Here is a 19,294-nt window from a genome sequence, read left to right as displayed (position 1 = left end):
TCTGCCTTCCACTGCAGCAATTCCAGTACGGTACCGAGCTTTGTGTTGCCATCTTCGCAATTGGGGTACAGCCCTTTTTTGTGATCCTCTAACATGCGATCGAACTTCGGCTTCTCCTTTTGACTTTCGCGTTGCGTCCTTACATCGACAATGACCCGGCGGAGATCATCATCATCGGGCACATCGTCTGGTTCCTCTTGATCTTCAGCAGCTTCCCCCGTTGCAGCATCATCGGGCACATCGTCTAGTTCCTCTTGATCTTCAGCAGCTTCCCCTGTTGCAGCATCACCGTATTCAGGGGGCACATAGTTGTCATCGTCCTCTTCTTCTTCGCCGTCTTCCATCATAACCCCTATTTCTCCGTGCCTCGTTCAAACATTATAGTGTGTCATGAAACCCTTGTAAAGCAGGTGGGTGTGAAGGATTTTCCTGTCAGAGTAAGACTTCGTATTCCCACATTTAGGGCATGGACAACACATAAAACCATTCTGCTTATTTGCCTCAGCCACTTCGAGAAAATCATGCACGCCCTTAATGTACTCCGAGGTGTGTCTGTCACCGTACATCCATTGCCGGTTCATCTGCGGGCATTTCATCGAACACCTCATGTGCATAGGAGGTGAGCTAGAGCACCCAACGCCCTCCCCCTCGCCGGCCAGCAAAAAACAGAGCACTGTGGAGTGCTCTACTGCGGCGATGGGGTATATATAGGCAACTCATTTGTCCCGGTTCGTGGCTGGAACTGGGACTAAAGCTCCCCCTTCTGTCCCGGTTCGAGCCACGGACCGGGACCAATGGCTGTGGGCCAGGAGCGAGGCCCATTGGACCCGGTTCGTGCCTAGAACCGGGACAAATGGGTCGAAACGAACCGGGACCAATGCCCCCGAGGCCCCGGCCGGCCCCCTGGGCTCACGAACCGGGACTAATGCACCCATGGGTCCCGGTTCGTGCAGAACCGGGACTAATGGGCTGGCCAGGCCCGAACGAAAGCCCTGTTTTCTACTAGTGACCCAAGCTCGTCTCCGACATGGCGGGCAGCAGATCTGAGTCCTAAACCTCCAGATCCGTCGACCCCAAGCTAATCCCACGCGGCCCCGAGGAGGAGATTGCCGTCCAACTTGCGCTTCACCGCGTCCGGGCATTTGAGGGGCGCAGCCGGCCGCCAGACATGGCCACGGCGGAGCCGGACGAGCGGGGAGCGGAAACGGACGAAGCTCCGCTCAAAGATCGCTGCGTTGCACATAATAATATGGATTTGAGGTTTCTAATTTGACGTATCCGGATGTGGAGGCGTGACTGGTCACTATCCGCGGACGCATCCAGGCACGTCCACGAGCGTTTGAGGGGTCGAATTTGTTAAGTCCGGCTGTAGATGTTCTAATAATCTCCACGGAGTAGAAGGACTATTTTTTTTTCTGTGGAAACACGGAATAGTACGATCATCATGGAGTTCTACTGTTTTTCTCATTTATTCCTATCTCTGGCTCCGGGATGCAACCTACACTATGCTAAGCTGCCTTATAATCTCCACGGATAATTTTTTTTTTGCGAGAACATGGATGAATTTCTTGATCACCTTGGCAGATGGATTTCTTGCATTTTGATGCAAATGCTGTGGATTCTGCTTAGTTTTGTTCAATGGACGGCAATAAACCAGAATTTAGTTTCAGTCGAAGTAGCATCATTTTTCTGAAATAACACTACACCAGCATGTACACTGTGTTGTACGTACCCACGTTGATCTAAAAATAAGGACGTGGATAAAAACTTTTAGACCGAAAAAAAGATGTGGTTAACAAGCTATGAGTTCATTAGAATCTTATAATTAATTAGCCACGAGTCTCATCTGTCCCATTTAAATTCGTCATGATCCTTCTTAGATAAAGCTGATCCAAGCCTGTGGATGTGGAACACAACGCCTGTACCTGCTCATTTTCATTGGTCATCCTGACAGATAGGAGACCACTGAACGAACATTCCCCCTCTTTTTTCTCAGCATGCTCTGCAAAGAGACAAACACTGGAAGAGTCAGTTGGTTGCCGAGTGGCGAACAGTTTGCATTCGGGAAGGAGCAAAATCCACATCGCAAGGCCCACTGCTGTGGTGACGACGGACTAGTTTGTCCTCTCGACAAAAGGTTGTGACCTTCCTTTCAAGAAAGGAGAGAGCCTTTTGGCAATTCATAGAAGGAAAAATAGCTGATAAGCTCTGAGATTGCACGTGGTTGATCTTAGATTTCCATAGACAATTCTAGGTTGGTTAATCAAATAAGTTGTCCAAGGGATGCAAACGAATTACACAGGAGAAAAGCAGAGGGCATCTTAGAAACAGATAACACCCCCTTCCGGGCGGCCGCTTGAGAATCAATCTGGCTGACCGGAAAGCACCAGCTACCTGGACAAAACAGGGCACCGGTTGAAGTAACTGAGCCAGATGCTGCCGTCTTGGGTTATTTTGGTCACCGGGGCATCAGGCCAAGTTGGGGCGGCGGCCATGCCACCCGCAAGTGGGTGGACTCGTACACTGACCGGACCATGAAGTTTCTGTCCATTAGCGAAAATTTAGGCGATCCCCTGACCAGTCCGTTGCTTTGCCAAACTTAAATAATCTCCTCTCCTCCTCGGTGAAGTGGACAAACACGAGCAATAGAAAATTGTATATAGAACCTGAGAATTTCACCAGATTTCTGCGATAGTTGAACTGCTTCATATAAAGAACATTGGAAGTTCAATGCCATGCCCAGGGTTTTAAGCTTGACACAACCCAAAATTTCCTCCACACGTCCTGTTTAAAATCGGCAGGTACGTACGCGTCACAGCAGCATCCAAATCCCTCTAGTCTGATCCATTTTGGCATGCTCCTGGTCTTAATAATTCGGCTTTGTTTTGTTGACACATCATCACCCCGATGAGCAAAGCCTGTCTGTCTATATGTATGGTATATGCAGATGTGCATGGCTCCAATCATCACAATGACTGTAGATTAGCCAGCTATAGCTACGACATAATGCTTTAGGACGGCCGAAATATTTTTCTAAATCTCTCCTGCGTACCTGAAAGGACCAGCTAGGAAGTAATCAACAGGAAATTCCATCCAACTCGGGCCCAAATAGCCTAATTAAAATGCTAACGCTGAAGCTCTCTCGTATATAGGGCATGTCCAAGCGAACATCCTCTCTCTTATAGTGTAATGGAATGTAGTAGTTTTCAATGATATTATTTTTGCTAAGTATACCTTATATTTTACTCCCTCTGTATCTAAATATAATTTGAACTGCAAAAGCATCTTATATTTAGATAGTTAAATTCATGATCAAAATAAGAACCAAAATACGAGGGAGACTAGTAAACCGGGGCAGAGGTACATTATTACATTAACTCCATTAATTATTATTTTACAAGTAAAGTTGTAGGCCATGTTCTAAAATGAAAGCTAGCAATCGAGCCGATTTAAGTTCCATGTGCATGATCTAGCAATCCCCCGTTGGCCATGTTGTGATGATAGTGCTACTAATCTTAGGCTTACATTATATTTGTAGCTACAGTATGACGTGATACGATCACATAAACTTTTGATGATGTGGCAGCTGACTAGGCGGGTCATGTGGTCAAAACCACTCCAACTCACCCAAAACTTGGTTAAGGAGAGAGCAGGGTTGAAACTTGACCGGTTTTGCCAGTCCATGGTTGTAACATAGACGGTCTCAAAGTTCAAGGTTGATTCTTAAACAAATGTGATAATTCAGGGTTGAAATATGAACTTTTTTTCATTTTTTCGAAAATGGGCGCTTTATCACTTAAAAGGTTTAAGCATTACAGCCGGCCTCTGCATAACTATGATGCACACAGCCAAATAAGTTCTCTCATACAAACGAAAATTAAGAAGGCGAAATACAAAGCAACAGAGTATGTATAACGCCTAAAGCGGAGGTGGGCCAATCCTAAGATCATGCTGCCACCCATGTTGGGTAAAAGTATCCCTCGTCGTATCCTCCAATCGTGTACACACCTCCGTAAACACGCCTCGATTCTCCACACTTTTTTTTCATTTACTAGTCCACTCACCTCTTGCACACATTTTTCTGCTGCCGACATTTCATGGTAGCGTCGCCAAATTCGTGGCCGGCGGTGGGTCTCCGGAGCCGGCGCCGGTGTTGGTTGGTGGGAAATGGCTTGGTCATTTCGCCAGTCATCGGGGAAGGGGACGGCCGGTGGCCGCGACTGAGGCGGGCGGGCGGGAAGATGCTCGTGCGTTGACTAAAAGTTAGCGGTTGGGGGTAGTTTTAGGGTAAAATTCATATTTAGTAAAGTTGTGGTTAGTGCATTTAGGTGGTGCTAAAGTTTACTTAATTTTCGATGTGGCGTTTCAAATCGTTCACTAAGTGTGTGCTAATCCCAGCAACTCCTTCGTATTTTTGGTGATTTAGAGCTTTTAACAAACATGTGCGCTCCACTCTGCTTCGAAAACAACAAATCGGCAGCCGTTCGTGACACGCACACCAGATTAACTAATCTAATCCATTTTGGCACGCTCTTAACCAGCGTCCAAATGTCTCTCCAAACATCCTCCTCGATCTAATCCTACAAGCAAGCAATTTAGACTTTCCTTTCTTGACACGTCAGCCATATAGTACCTATATGCATGGCTCCAATCATCACAACAACTGTAAATTACACAAGTTGTGTTGATTAATTAGACCATCCAGTACAGCACGACAGCTATAATACTTATAAAATAATTCTCCTCACAAGAAAAGATAAGATATTAAACCACGAAACCACAACATTTTTCCCGCAAAAAAAGAAAAGAAACCACGACATTTAGAATATTAACACTATCACACGTACTTGAAAGGACCAGCTAGGCAGTAAACAAGAGCAAATTCCTTCTAATCAGGGTCCAGATAACCTTATTAAAATGCTAAAGCTTCCTCATAGGACATGCCCCCCTTCGAAATCCCAATACTTAGTATTACTTCGAACCCACCAAGAGCTGGCATTCACGCTCTTATCACCAAATATTCATTATTATTTATTGACGTAATTAAAGTTAAGCAATTTGCCATGTTCTGACATGGAAGCTAGCGATCAATCGAGCTGATAAAAGTTTCTCATGATTTAGCCAGCCTCGGAGATGGTCATCTTGTGGTACATTATACTCCCTCAGTAAAGATATATAAGAGCATTTAGATCACTAGAAATAGTGATCTAAATGCTCTTATATTTCTTTACAGAGGAGGTACAATATAAATACATATGTGCTCATTAATCTTTGCTTAATTTAGATTTATAGCTAGCTTTCGTCCCATGATGAGATCACATCCTTTTTCTCTCATGGGTCATGTAACACTTGGGCTGTGTGCCAATGATTATAGCACATATGCGTAGTACTACTGGTAGGCCTTGCTAGCTAGCCCGGCTAACTTCCAGTGACGGGAAATCATCACGCCATCATCATCACCAGTTCACTACAACCAAATCGCAGCAGGCTACACATTATTAATTACCATTCCAATCCTCACCTAGAGTACTTAATTAGCTAGCTGAAGTGCCTCTCCCCTCTCACACTCGGTCCACTATATAAACCTTCACTGGTTCTATCACACAGCAAAGCAAATTGATCCCTTGCACACCACTCGAAAGATCCAACAGAGCTACTAGCAGCCAGCTATAGCAGAGCCGAACAGAGTGCGGTAGTGTATTTCTGGCCATGTCGACCCGACTGGCCGCGGTGGTGCGGTGGTGCGGCGGCGCGCGGAGTGAGAGGCCGAGGCTGCGGCGACGGCGCAGCGGCAGGACGGTGCAGCTCGGCGGGCGCCGCAGGAGCGGCGGTCGCGGGTGCAGGCTGGCCGTGTCGCGTCTGGTGCGGTGGCGGCTGGTGGCCGAGCTGCTGCGGCCCATCAGGAAGGCGCTGATTGAGATGGCGGCCGGGCAGCGGCACCCTGTGGCGCTGCCGCTGGTTAGCTTCCCGTTCGTCGGCGCGCTCTCGCTCCCGGGCACCGTCGCTTGACGCGGGACGGGGCGTCCGGCGAGAGCGCGAGAAGGCGATTCACTTCACGTGTGGTGTAACGAATCTGTTGGGAGTTAACCACGACGTGGAGTGAGCCCTTGTCCGCTACAATCACCGAGTAGGATACGTATTGGCTAGTTTAGCTCCCATTTATACTCTTGTAAACCCCGTGTAAACAACCAGATCTGAAAGCAATAATATCCGGATCCTGATAAGTGATAAGTGCCACACATTTGACGTGAACACATGACAATTTCGCATGTTTATGGTCAGTTTAATAACGCGGGGATGACAAGTTCGGATGGCAAGTTTTAGTTTATTTTTTGAGTTTTCTTTTCTTTTCGAATGACAAATTTAGTTATAAAAAACGTTAGGACGGGATTACTTTGTGTCACACATGTGGCACTTATCATTTGAGTAATATTCTCAGGAGCGACACCGTCATGTTGCCACCCAATCGGCGTCCCGTGTTCTTGTGTTGAGCTAGCTCAGATCGATCATGCCAGCCGGCGGCTCTAGTACGATCCAGCAGTAGCTAGCTGGTTACGATCCAGAAGTTAGGTTGGTGCTTGCAGCTTGCGTACTGTCTCCAGGAAGAAACAAATCAAGGGTGCCCTCTGACCTCTCTACTTACACATCTCGTCGGAAAGTAATCGCCGAGCCGTAGTACCTACTTGAGCCAACATAGGTATGTGTTCCTCGAGGGAAAGTACTCGTCACTGGAGCGAGATAAAAACGTGTGATCCGGGCCTAATAAGCCAACAATTTGGTGGTAGCTCCTGTATCTGGGCCTCCTGCCCTGGTTGGGCTTCAAGGTGGAGCGCCCCTTTCCTGGGCTCACGCTGCTGTTATTGTTCGATGATGCAAATACAGAGGCGTGATTGCCTAAAAAAAATTTACAGAGGCGTGTTGGTATCATGTTATGGATGGAAGAGTTTGGGTCGATCTAGGACAACGACATGGGAGCCTGTGGATCTTCTCAACGGCCATAAAGTGATAGGGTTCAAGTGCGTGTGCCAAGTCAAGAAAGATGGCGAAGAAAACTTGGGGAAGTATAAAGCAAGGCACGTGACTAATGGACACGGTCAAGAGCAATGTGTGGACTTCGAGGACGTGTTCGTTCCAGTTGCATGGATGGAATCAATGGGGGTACTCATAGCTGTCCAGGATCAAGAATCTTGGAGGTTGCATCACTCGGATGTGAAATCCGTGTTTATGAGTAGGAAGTTAGAAGAAGAATTACACGTGAATCAACCAATGGGTTACATCTAGTAGAAGAGCACAAGGTATTAAATCTACACAAGGCGTTGTACGGACTACGATATGCTCCTCAAGGGTGAAACATCAAGCTTGACCATACATTAGTTTCTCTCGGTTTTGAGAAAGGGTCACTAGAGCATGCAATGTATAAGTGAGGTAAAGGCAAGGATTGTCTCTTAGTGGGCATATATGTTGATGATCTATTGATAACTGGAGTAAATGAAGAGGATTGCTATATTGAAGCTACAAACGAGTGATCTATTCAAGATGAGTGGTTTAGGTCTACTGAGTTACTACCTGGGGATCAAGGTATGCCAAAAGCTGGACGAGATCACACTATGTCAAGAGGCATACAACAAAGAAAGTATTGCAACCCAACCTAAGTTCCAATGAAGCCTCGTCTCAAACTAAGAAAAAAGAGTGAAGTACCCACGGTTGATTCAACGAAGTATAGAAGTCTGGTCAGAAGCTTAAGGTATCTCGTATAAACAATGCCAACGTAATATACCAAGTCGGCCTTGTATTCACGAGATACCTCAAACTCCCGACCACACTTCTATACTCCACCAACCACGAGTGCTTCATCCTTCTTGCTTAGTTTAAGATGAGGCTCCATTGGAACATGAGTTGGACAACAATCCTCCATGCCACAACTTTCAAGTATCTTCTTTGCATATGCCTCCTTGCGTAGTGTGATCCCCTCTAGATTTTGTCGTACCTCAGTCCCAAGATAGTAACTCAAGAGTCCTAGATCATTCATCTTGAATAGCTTTTTCATTTGTAGTTTGAATCTAGCAAACCGCTCTTCATCTGCTCCAGTTAACAATAGGTCTTTAACATATATAGATGCCCACTAAGAGACGACCCCTTCCTTTACCACGTCTATACATTGTATGCTCTAGTGGACTTTTCTCAAACCCAAGGAGAGAAGTCCATGTGTGGTCAAGCTTGATATTCCATGCCCGATGGGCTTGTGGTAGTCGTACAATGCCTGGTGTCCTTCTTTGATGTAACCTAGTGGTTGCTTCACATATAATTCCTTTGCTAACTACCCAGTCAAAAACCCAAAGTTATCATCCATGTGATGTAGCCTCCATGAATCTTGAGCGGAGAGAGGTGGGCTCCTATACTCGTGTATCTCATTGTGGCCTTGTTGGGTAGCGATCGGAAAGTACTCAGTTGTGTCGTCGTGGTCGGGCCTACGCCAATAAAATCCGTGTTTGAATTTCTATGGTTAATTACGCTTTGACTAATTTTGCTCTTTGGTTCAGATTTCTAAATGCGGAAACGGGAAAAAACACATAAATAGAGATCATATCAAGAAAACTAGAGTATGCATATGGTCAACTGATTGTGCCCATAAAAATATAGGATTATTCACATGAGGTGGAGTGGATGGGAATTTTTCTATGAATCCAGCGCGAATGAATCCGGAGGAAATAATCCTGTGGTTGTGCAATCCAACCAATCAAAAAACCAACATTGAAAAAATCCTAAGGATTAGAATCCTCCACAATTCCTTTGCAACTCATTTGAATAAAAGAGGCCACTTTTAGAGGAGGATAACATGAAATTCTGAAACTAAATGTGCATTATTTGGTTATATAATGGTTGGTACTATGTGTGCAGGTGTACTTATATATTTGCAATGGTTGGTGCTCTAAGAGAGCATTGTTCATCCTAGCGGGAACTACATTGTCTGTGTGTAACTCTAAGACAGACAAACATGTATATTTCACCCCTTGTGGGCTTACATCCTTGCTTGATTTAATACAACAAACCCAAAAATGTGACATTGTACGCCCACAAAATAAGGGTGCTACAAACTAGTAATTGATTTTAGAGCTTGGGCTCTACAAATAAATGTGATGCAAAATAATTTTTTGAACTGCAAAAGCTTATGAAAAACTGCGTATAACTGCAATATTGGGTAAAAAAAAACTAATTTTAGTAGGACAATGCGGAGTTTTACAATCTGTGCAATAGCAAAACATCTTTTTCCAAGACACAAATGGAAACATTTTTTGACAAAATTTTGCAGTAGCACAAGTAATTCCCGCACACATAAAAATCATTTCAGATTATTTTAAATTCACAGTTCTCAATGTTTATGGAATAAGAATCTCTAGGTATCGGGATCCAAAATTCCTCTAAAATGTGACAATGAAAGTATCAATTCTATGGCAATCTTTCGCTCTTGCTCGACACAAATAATAGTGACCTAACTCATGATATTCCAGCTGTATTATGTCCATTATATATGCATGATGAAAAAACAAAATTTGGCACGTGTACGGAGAAATCTCATAGAATCAGCAGCATTACTTACTGGAGACTGTTTTGTTAACAATATATACTGAAGTTGGCTACGCCCCTAGGTTGTTTTGGAGGCTGGCTAGAAGAAAATTGGATAGACCAGGGAAATATATAGCTAGTACAAATCTTGGATGTGATTTAATTGCCTAGACATATATATACTAGTGTTCATACAAAATATATCCACAAATAATCAGTGCACCATGTTGATCAGCCAACATTATTTTGTTTAAACTTTCGTCTTGTATTCATATTAATTGAAGGGAAAGTTGATGATAGCAAAAGAGTACAGCTAATCTTCAAGTGGGCCAATTATGAGCTGGTAGACTTCAAGATGTCATTAGCTGTTCATTTGAGTACCATTTTTAGTGATGTGAATGATTTATAGCCATCTTATATGGCTAATCTGTGGTCCAATGCAAGATATTGGACAATGACTTCTCAGGCGAGATGCACACAGGCATGCAGCTAGTCGTGTCAAAAAGTGGGGATTCAGGCCAAGCCTTTGTCACATGAATATTTAATTGACAGCAACAGGGCAATGTCAATTTTGAAAACAATGTAAAATATAATACTAACATACTATCAGAAAAAACAGTGTATCGTTATAGGTAAGTGGAAATAATCATATGTAAGTGGAAACTATAAAACACTTTTGCCCAAAATAAGCTCAACATATATACTAATAGGTATAAAATCAAAGAAGTGGCACGCATAGAGGAAATTACATGCAGTTGAGATATGTGGAATAGTGCATACTCTCACACATGCATATATATTTTCATGTCCATATAGTGACTCCTTTTTACTCATATTTTTTACCATGAGTTAAGCTAATGTTCCGTGTATAAATATCGATGAGATGACATGCAGGTTAATTACTTTTCTTGTCTGAACTGAAACATGAAAAAGAAGCAATATCAAGCCTTTGAGATTCGTAACCCCCATAAAGAAAGCACGCATGGAACGCATGCATGTGTCTGAAGACAACTAAGAACACGGCAAAAAGAGAAGCAAACAGAGAAGACCAGCATCAAGTACACACACGGAATACTCCGGTGGCACCTAAAAAGGAACAGGTATAAGTTGGTAGTTGAGAGAGAGAGAGAGAGAAGATGCTTTCAAAGGGGAAAACCAAAGGGATGCACTTTAATCAAAAGATGCTAACCGCCGATGGAGAGAATGTCTTAGGTCCCTTTGGCTACAAGTTATGTCTTCTCCAGCTCAAGGATTATCAAACCCCTATCTTCCATAGATTGTGGATCCCACTTTCTCAAGTTTGGGAGGAGCTTGGAAAATAAACACTCCACCAAACAACCTCAGCATAACCACCCCTCAAGCACTCTAATCTAATCACAAGGCAAAAGGCAGCTAGCTATATATCTAGCCAGAGCATCATCCAGCTATACATGGATGCATGTGCAGGGAACTACTCTTTGATTCTAGAGCAATCAACATATGTGTCTAGCTAGCTAGCTAGCTCAACAGCAATATACAATCTGTCACATGCATCAGGATGAAAGGGAACATTGCTATGCTTTCATGCATGGAACTGCATGTGTAGGCATGCATGGTAAAGTTCCCCTAATTAATTACCTTGCTCACCAATCAGAATTCACAGATAGACCTACAAGAGAAAAGGTAACAGAAAGAGGAGTGTACAGATATGCCTCATAACCTACACATCAATCAAGAACATATTATGCATAGATCAATTTGCTAATTAACCCAATAACACTGCACATATGTAACTCCTTATCGATCGATTATCTCTTTATATGTTACAATTAATTACCTTTGTATTTTCCCTGGTGTGGTTCCAATGTGTCCCCAACCTATACAAATGCATACTACACCCAATCTTTTCTCACCTACTAATAATTCACCCTGCCAGCAGCTCAACATATATACTCCACCAATCTTCCTCCACCTCCACCGTACCTAACTCTCCCCTGCCGGCCGGTAATCCTCTATATTGATCATGCGCGATCGATGCATTGACCAATCTCATGTCACATGAACAAGAGATCCATGGATCGATATCATGGAAGCCGGCCGCACCGCAGCAGCATCGTATGATTTCAATCCATGGATGGTACGTGCAGGAAGAAGTAATAATTTAGAATTACTCGATCGATCCGAGGATGCATGATGATGATGATGGACTGGATGGATCATTGGCAGGAGAAGAGGTCGGCGAGGCCCTGCATGAGCTGCACCTGCGCGCGGAGGCAGCGGACGTAGTCGGCGGTCTCCTCCAGCAGGCTGCAGTACTCCATCCCGGCGCCTCCGGGGACGAGCCGCCGCAGCGCGTCGCTCCTCGCCGGCTCCCCCGCCTGCCTTGCCGGAGGGGGCGGAGGGGCCAGAGCCGCACGAGCAGCCGCCGCCGATGCTTGTCCGCCGACAGGAGCGGCGCGTGCTGGTGCTGGTGCTGCTGCCGGTCCGGCGACGACGCGCCGCCGTACGAGCACCGCGGCCCGCCTCGACGTCTCCGCCCTGGATCTCCGCGCGCGCGCCTGGGCCTGGAGCAGCAGCGCGCGGCTCCATGCGCGGCGCGGCCCGGTGGCGCGCGCCATGGATGAGTAGGCCGCGCGGCGGATGGTGCGCGTGCGGCGCCTGGCCGGGCCGGCCGCGCCGTGGATCCGGGACAGCGCGCGCAGGAAGTGGAACGCCAGCATGCGCTTCGTCGGCGCCGACGCCGACGCCACGGCCGCCGATGGTACGCTCTCAACGACGCGGTTAGGGTTTGAGCTCTCCGTCGCGCCCTTCCCGTCCATCAAACGGCACGTCCACGGAAAATCCTCACCTCACCTCAACTCACAGAGAGAAGAGGAGGAGGAGGAGGAGGAGAGGGCGAGGAGAGAGGGAGAGAGAGGAAAGGCGGGAGGCGTACGCGGGGGGCGCGGGCGCGTGGCTTAAAAGGCAGTAGAGGCGCTCGTGGGGGAGGAGATTGGGTGGGGGAGGGAGAGGAAGAAGAAGGTGAGGAAGATTTGGTGTCTGACACAAAGCGGCGAGAGCAATGGGGCCGCGATGCTGCTGCTGCTGCCTTTGTGCTGTTGTGATAGTGGAGAGAGAGCCCGAGAAACACGGCTCTGACACAAAATGTCCTGGGAGGATCCGGTGCGTGTCTTATAATACCCAGTTGACAAGGAGGGACAAAGCCAATGAGTGTGTGTACATTTCTTTCTCAAAGAAATACTAAGAGAAATAATTGATGTACATGCATGTAGAGGGAGAGAGAGGGCGGGGTGCATGTGATGTAGTCGAGTGTGGTGGTTACCAGGAAAGCTAGATTAATTAGCTAGGAGTCACAGGGCAGGGAATGCTAGGAAGAGCCAGTGAACAACTCTCTCGCCTGGCCGGCGAGCGGCGAGCCCATGCATGTGATGCGTGAGCTAAATGGTGCGTCGTGCGAGATATGGCGGGATACAGGAACAACTCCGGTCGGACGGCGGTCGGATGCGCATGTGAGCTCGATCATCTTGCATGCGTCTGCTCTGGATGGGCAGGTAACTCATGCCTTGGTGCATGCATGCATCGAGAGCAACTAGCCGGGCCGGACGCCAATTAATATATCGGCAAGCAAGAGATGAACCTCGGGTAGCTGATGCAAATCAACGAGGGACCAAGGTGAACTAAAACCATGTGCAACTTCTGTTTTTTTTTCTCCTTGCCAAAGAACCGTAGGCCATACATTAGATCAAAATATTCCTTACGAATATAAGAAATTACACGTAAGTTCTTAAATAAATCAGCACCATCTTCCCTTTGCATCCGTCGGTGGTGCACCATGAGCAAACCTGGTTCCCGTCTCTAGGTCTTCGTCTTAGCGAAGCAATCTTGTTGAACGCAGGAGCTAGAAGAAGCAACGGCCAGAGAGCAGGGGCTCACTTAGAGAGAAAATGACCCAGTCTCCCATTGTTAAACAACACATATTTTCCATCTAAAGATAGGGTGTCACACACTAAACTTTAAATGAAAATTACAAGGACAAAAATCATGCACCAGGTGTCATGTGCACCCAGGTACCCTGCGGAGAGTCATCGATGTAGGCAAAACGACGTCGGTGATCATGATCTGGACAAATCGCCATAATGGAGAAGCTGACACCGAGGAGGCCTGAAAGATAGCCCCAACTCCTGCCAGACAGAGGTGGAAGACACAAACCTCGCACCCATCATCATACAGAGGAGGAACAGGAGAAAAATACACGAAGACATCATCCCCTTTGTAGGGCAATGTTGATGACCTAGTCAAAACTAAGCCAAAATGAGCCCAAGATCTTTCCCTCACTGAAGATTCACATGCTCTCCATCAATGCAAAACGTCATCGTCGGAATGAGGACGAGATAGGAAAACTTTATCCCCCGTTGCCGATAACGCAACCGCCTCACCACCACCATCAACACACTCAAAGTTAACCCTAACTAAAGTTAGGGCAACCAGATACTACAAGACCCCCTAGACTTGGGTTTCCCTCCCCTCGCCGCCACCGAAACACACCCAAAGGCGAGGGAAATTGGCGGCGGCCTAAGGAGGAACCCTAGTCACCCATGTTCTCATGTGAGGAGGCGTACCTGCTAGGTTCGTGAGATCGAGTCGTGCGTTGTGCACACTCTGTTTGTATGTGTCTTGTACATAAAGGACCACTGACATTTCTTGGAGTTATAATTTTTTCCATGTGAAATGTTTCATGAAACGTGTAAATCCCAGTCTTATCTCCTAATTGTGATATTGTGACTGTTTTCATCGAAAAAAATGAAAAAAAAAGCATGCCACATGTTACCCACTGGTTTCGGACGTCGTGACAATCTTAACTTATTTTGTCACTTATTTTGCGGGTAACTCATTATGTTATTTCTACCAACTATAAAAGCTTGGCAGTAATTAAAAACGACATGGCAACTGATTGGATGGACTTCTCAGGCGCGTCCTCATTAGAGTCATACCGAACCATGTCAAATTCTATGAAAGCATGTTCATGTCGCAACTAACGGGGCGACGTCGTCACAAGATTTCAGTTAAGGGGCAGGTAATAAAAAGGTTATAAAACAGAATAGCATGGCGAAGATCGATCGTCTCCTACCTCCTTTGCTTTTTGGTCGTGGAAACCGGTGTACTTGGCCGTCACTTTTCCGTTTCAGCACCAGCGGCACGTTGCCATCCGCATCACCATCATCATCGTCGCATCAGAAAAAAAAAAGCATTAACCAACCCGTTAATTAATTAAACCGCCGATCTGGCCGGCGCTGCATGCGTGTAAGCAAAGCAAGCGATCAAGTAATGCGTATGTATGAGTGTCTGTGTCTATACTGTGTTTGTAAAAACAAGCGATCGACTAACGGCCGGGATTCCTTCCAAACTCCCGTTTCCAACGTGGCAACATGCACCGTATACGCGCATATCAACCGCCCATGTAGAGTATGTATGCATGATCAATGGATGGCATCACCAAATCTTCCTTGTCGAGGAGCTGCCTGCACTGCACATGTCGCGTGCACTTTGGTGTGCTTGCGGCGGATAGATAGATGGCTAATGGCTAAAGCTAAGCTAAGCTAGCTACGGTGTAGGGGTAACATGGGACGGGATGGGAGCCGCGATTCGCTTCGTTTCCGTCGGTCGCAACGCAACGGCGCCTGCGTGCCGCTGCGGCTTGACAGCCGGCCCCGACGAGACGTCAGGAGAGAGAAACATGGATGGGAATCAAGTTGGGGGTGATGGCGGTGGTGTACGTGCGTGGTGGGTGGTGGGGCCAGGTGCCGCGAACCACCACATGAGCGCACATGGGGGTGGCCTGCCCCACCCGCCTCCCTCCTCCTATCTCCCTCCCACGGCTCCGCTCGATATATTTTTTGGTCTACACTAGAGAGAGAAAATGCTGCCAATTTCGTGGCCACCCGCCGACTGCACCGTATTCTCTTTCGTCTCCAAAGTACGCGTACGTACGTCGCAGAGCCGCCCGCTCATCGTGGTCGCGCTCATAAATTCCGCCCCTTTTCGTCTCGTCACCCGGCCAAAGATTCGATCGGTTTCCAATCGTTTGGTGGTGCCGATTAGCGTTAGACTAGACAGGGATGGGAAGCGTATTTCGTTTGACCTACAGCTACGTACGTATAGTTATTCAAGAGTGGTGCTGTTAGGGTTGACGCGTACACGCAGTTGTCGTACGTATTGTGGCATTATTTTCCATTATTTTTGCTTGGACTTTGGAGATGGCTAGCGCACATGCGTGTGAGACGGACGACACACACTGATTACAAAGCTGCTAATACGATCAATCAACCCCGTGCGCCGTTTGGTCGGACGTCTAAGCCCAGCCCAGCTATCAGCCTCGGCGCCTCACGAGCGCCTGCTTGTGACCGGCCGGTCGATGGTTAAAACTTGCTAATCACATATCATCACAGCTCCAGACAGAACGATGTAGAGGGAAGGTGAGAGGTCGATCATGCATGCATCCGTGCATGCGATGCAAGAAAGAAAACAAAGAGAAACACAGCATGAGCGTTGCACAGTTGCACTTGCACCCCGGCACCGGCACCTCTATCCAACTATCGATCGATCGACGTAGCTGGGTAGCCGCCCGTATTTGTGACTGTTAACCTGTTCCCATCGACGGGATAAGAGCTCGCATGTGTGCGTGCGTGCGACGCTGCTTGGCGACCCCCAACCTTTCCATATGTCCGGTCACTGCTTGCTTTATAGTACTATACGTACGTGCTATGTGTGCAATCTTGATCGTCGAGCATATGTTAGCTCGCTGTTCTCCATCGGTCCAAGAAAATATGAACTTCACCTGAAAAATTCAAAAAGAATGAAAATAATCACCATTATTGGTGCTAATTAAAGTGCACATGTACGCGTAGTTGGTTAACTACTTGTCTAAACATTTAAGATAACTAGTAATCAGATAGTAAACAGAGGATCGATCAACACGGAACCCTCCATCAAATATCATTAGATAGCTAGTAAGCTAGGGGTCCTCTTCTCCTCTGCCTAATCCTAGTCCCAAAAGTAGAACTTCAAGCATCCGTGTCCTTCTCCTTCCTGATAAATTGAATTGGTTTCAAGTGGTTATACGATAATCCGGGCTCACTAGCTGTGGCTACCAACTGCCCACACGATTGCCTCGCTAGCTCCGATAAAATTGAGCCCAATAATGATGATTAGCACATGACATTAACTGGTCTCCGACTGATAATGATCCGTACGTGCTGCTAGCTCCGGCACTCGTCTAGTCATGGGCCATGGCTGCCGCATGGATCCATCATGTTCTTGGAGCTGCCGGGCACAGCACAGTACATTCTTTCATATTGTAGAAACTGAACTGTATCGCGAGCGCTATAGATCATACCGTAATTAGATGACAAAGCCAAATCCTCTGCCGTCATTTGCACAGTGTACTACTATTGTAGTTAGATGACAAAGCCACAGTCTGCTTTACACAAAAACTACATTCCAAGTTTAATTAGTACTCATGGTATATAGATCCATATACATCTCAAGGCCTCCATATATTAGCTATCACAATAAAACAGACAGCCCTGTCTAACACAGTTTTGCAACTTGATACATTAAATATACAACTTAGGAATAGTTATTTTACAGCCAGCCATGATAACCGTCTGATCTAGATATTCTCATCATTTTGCACTTCATAAATCCAAATGTCAGAATCGAAGTGTACTTTCAATGAATTAGAAATAGTTATTTCTCAGTCGCTTAAGAAATAGCAAACCCGATAACTACAACATAAGAAACATTCGGGTATAGTAGGCTCCAGGAGACCAGGCAGCAAGCTATTGAGAGTTTTGAAACTTAAGCTACACTACTATACTTGATAAGAGACAGATAAGTAATTGACTGATGCATACCCCCTACCCTCTAATGTCATTCTCATATGTAAATGTGAAGTTTGATCGTCACGTATACAAATGAGTTAGATCATAAAAATTGCATTCGTATTATCCCAAGATATATGCAAAAAATATAGGACAGTCCAATATACAATGAAAGTCTATATGTGTAGACATGTATATGCTCAAAGGTTCAAGTGAATTATTATTTTGCTTGATAGCTATGTAACTTCACTCTCTCATATTTTGTCAAGATGTATATTTAAATGTATGGATATACAGACCATCGTTACAGTTTAACAAACTGGCAATAGGACACAGGTTCCAGCACCCAAACACACATGCTCTATTTTTTAAAACAACTAATGAAATAAATAAAAAATAACCAAAAAATTTGGCTTGTTGATACTAAATTGAATTATGTACTATCATTTTTTTGTAAAAAAAATCATTATTTTGCACGTCTGCATGAATAAAGCAAGAATAAGGAGGTAAGAATCATTTCATTTAGTTTGTGAAAAAACTTGTGTTTACTATTTTTGTGTGTGAGAGCTTGTGTTTATTTTTTTTACCTTGGCGCATATGAATGTAAGATCTTCTTTTTCACGAAACTTGAAAGTCGTCTACATGTGAGAATTGTGAGTTCTTTGCACAATGGATTTTTTAAAGAAATGTTTTACGATGGAAAGGGGTGAAAGTGCTCCTAAGTACCATTCGGCATTACCGATGCATGCTACTCACTCCGTTTCTGAATATAAGCCTTTTTTAGATATTTCAATACGGACTACATACGGATGTATATAGATTCACTCATTTTGCTCCGTATGTAGTCCGTATTGGAATCTCTAAAAAGGCTTATATTTAGGAATGGAGGGAGTAGTTTCTACTCCCTCTTATCACAAATGTGTATTCTTTGGACATCGACATATAGCCTCCAAGGTAAAAATCTGACCATCAACCTGTAAAGCTGGGAGGTGGTAGATTGCGGCCACAAATTTAGATCAGCTTTATTTTTGGTGTCTAATTACACCTTTTTACAATGGTGCTAATAAAGCTAGCAAAAAATGTAAACATCAAAAGAGTTAGTAAGCTTATCCCAACTAACTATAGGCATGCATGCTTCCACGTTGGTCCTTTGCAACACCAACTTTTCACATGGCATTGTCCATGTTGAGCTCGTGCATTATGACACGGAAGGAAGCTAACTAACATTATACTACATCCTTCCAAAACCTAACACCATGTCCCTCTCACCATGCAAGAAATTAGTGCAACCAAAAAGGTTAATTGCCCACCCAAAAGAAGAAGAAAAAGATGACAGGGATACATTTAGGCCAATGCACGCAACTGGTAAAACTTAGCTGGTGAGTTGCTTAATAACCTACAATTTGAAAGCATGCAAGGGCTTTACAACGTGGGAAATAAACATATGGCCGGCCAATGAGGACGCAACAAGTTACAAATAAAGTACGATACATATGGACATGCATGTTCCATGATATGGCATGGACGTAGATAGATGCTGTCGTTCATGATCAGGCGCCTTTGGCGGCAGAAGGTTCCTAGAAGCAGGAGTATACTCTATATATGAGATGGGATCCCGCTTTGGGAGATTACAACCGGGCCCCATTTCGTTTACCTCATTGATTTGGTCCCCTAAAGGGCACCCTAGCCCACATGCATGCATGAGACGATATTCATCGGTAATCGACCATACCGAACGTGCAAAAGTCATGGGAAGAGGCGCCTTAGGTTTTACTACCTCCATCTCAAAATAGCCTACAAAAATAGCTTATATTTTTGCTTAAAAAGGCTTATATTATATTTTGAGAAGGAGTTAGTAGTTCCTAATGCTT

The 19,294-nt window shown here is 45.4% G+C and overlaps 1 protein-coding gene across 1 annotated transcript; it reads right to left on the bottom strand.

Annotated features, from left to right (window-relative positions):
• Positions 1–11,329: 11,329 nt before the first annotated feature.
• On the bottom strand, positions 11,330–12,697 carry LOC109786768 (transcription factor IBH1). The gene has a single exon (XM_020345328.4). It carries the CDS (start codon positions 12,360–12,362, stop codon positions 11,760–11,762), a length of 603 nt encoding a protein of 200 aa, XP_020200917.1. The 5' UTR covers positions 12,363–12,697; the 3' UTR covers positions 11,330–11,759.
• Positions 12,698–19,294: the final 6,597 nt, after the last annotated feature.

The sequence above is a fragment of the Aegilops tauschii genome, chromosome 2 (assembly GCF_002575655.3).
Source record: "Aegilops tauschii subsp. strangulata cultivar AL8/78 chromosome 2, Aet v6.0, whole genome shotgun sequence".
Classification (NCBI taxonomy): domain Eukaryota; kingdom Viridiplantae; phylum Streptophyta; class Magnoliopsida; order Poales; family Poaceae; genus Aegilops; species Aegilops tauschii.
Note: the sequence above shows the minus strand (reverse complement) of the source record. Positions and strands in the feature narration are given on the sequence as shown.

What these genes read in the sequence shown, in the direction of transcription:
- LOC109786768 (XM_020345328.4), bottom strand. Translation starts at nt 12,362, where the DNA reads ATGGACGGGAAGGGCGCGACGGAGAGCTCAAACCCTAACCGCGTCGTT.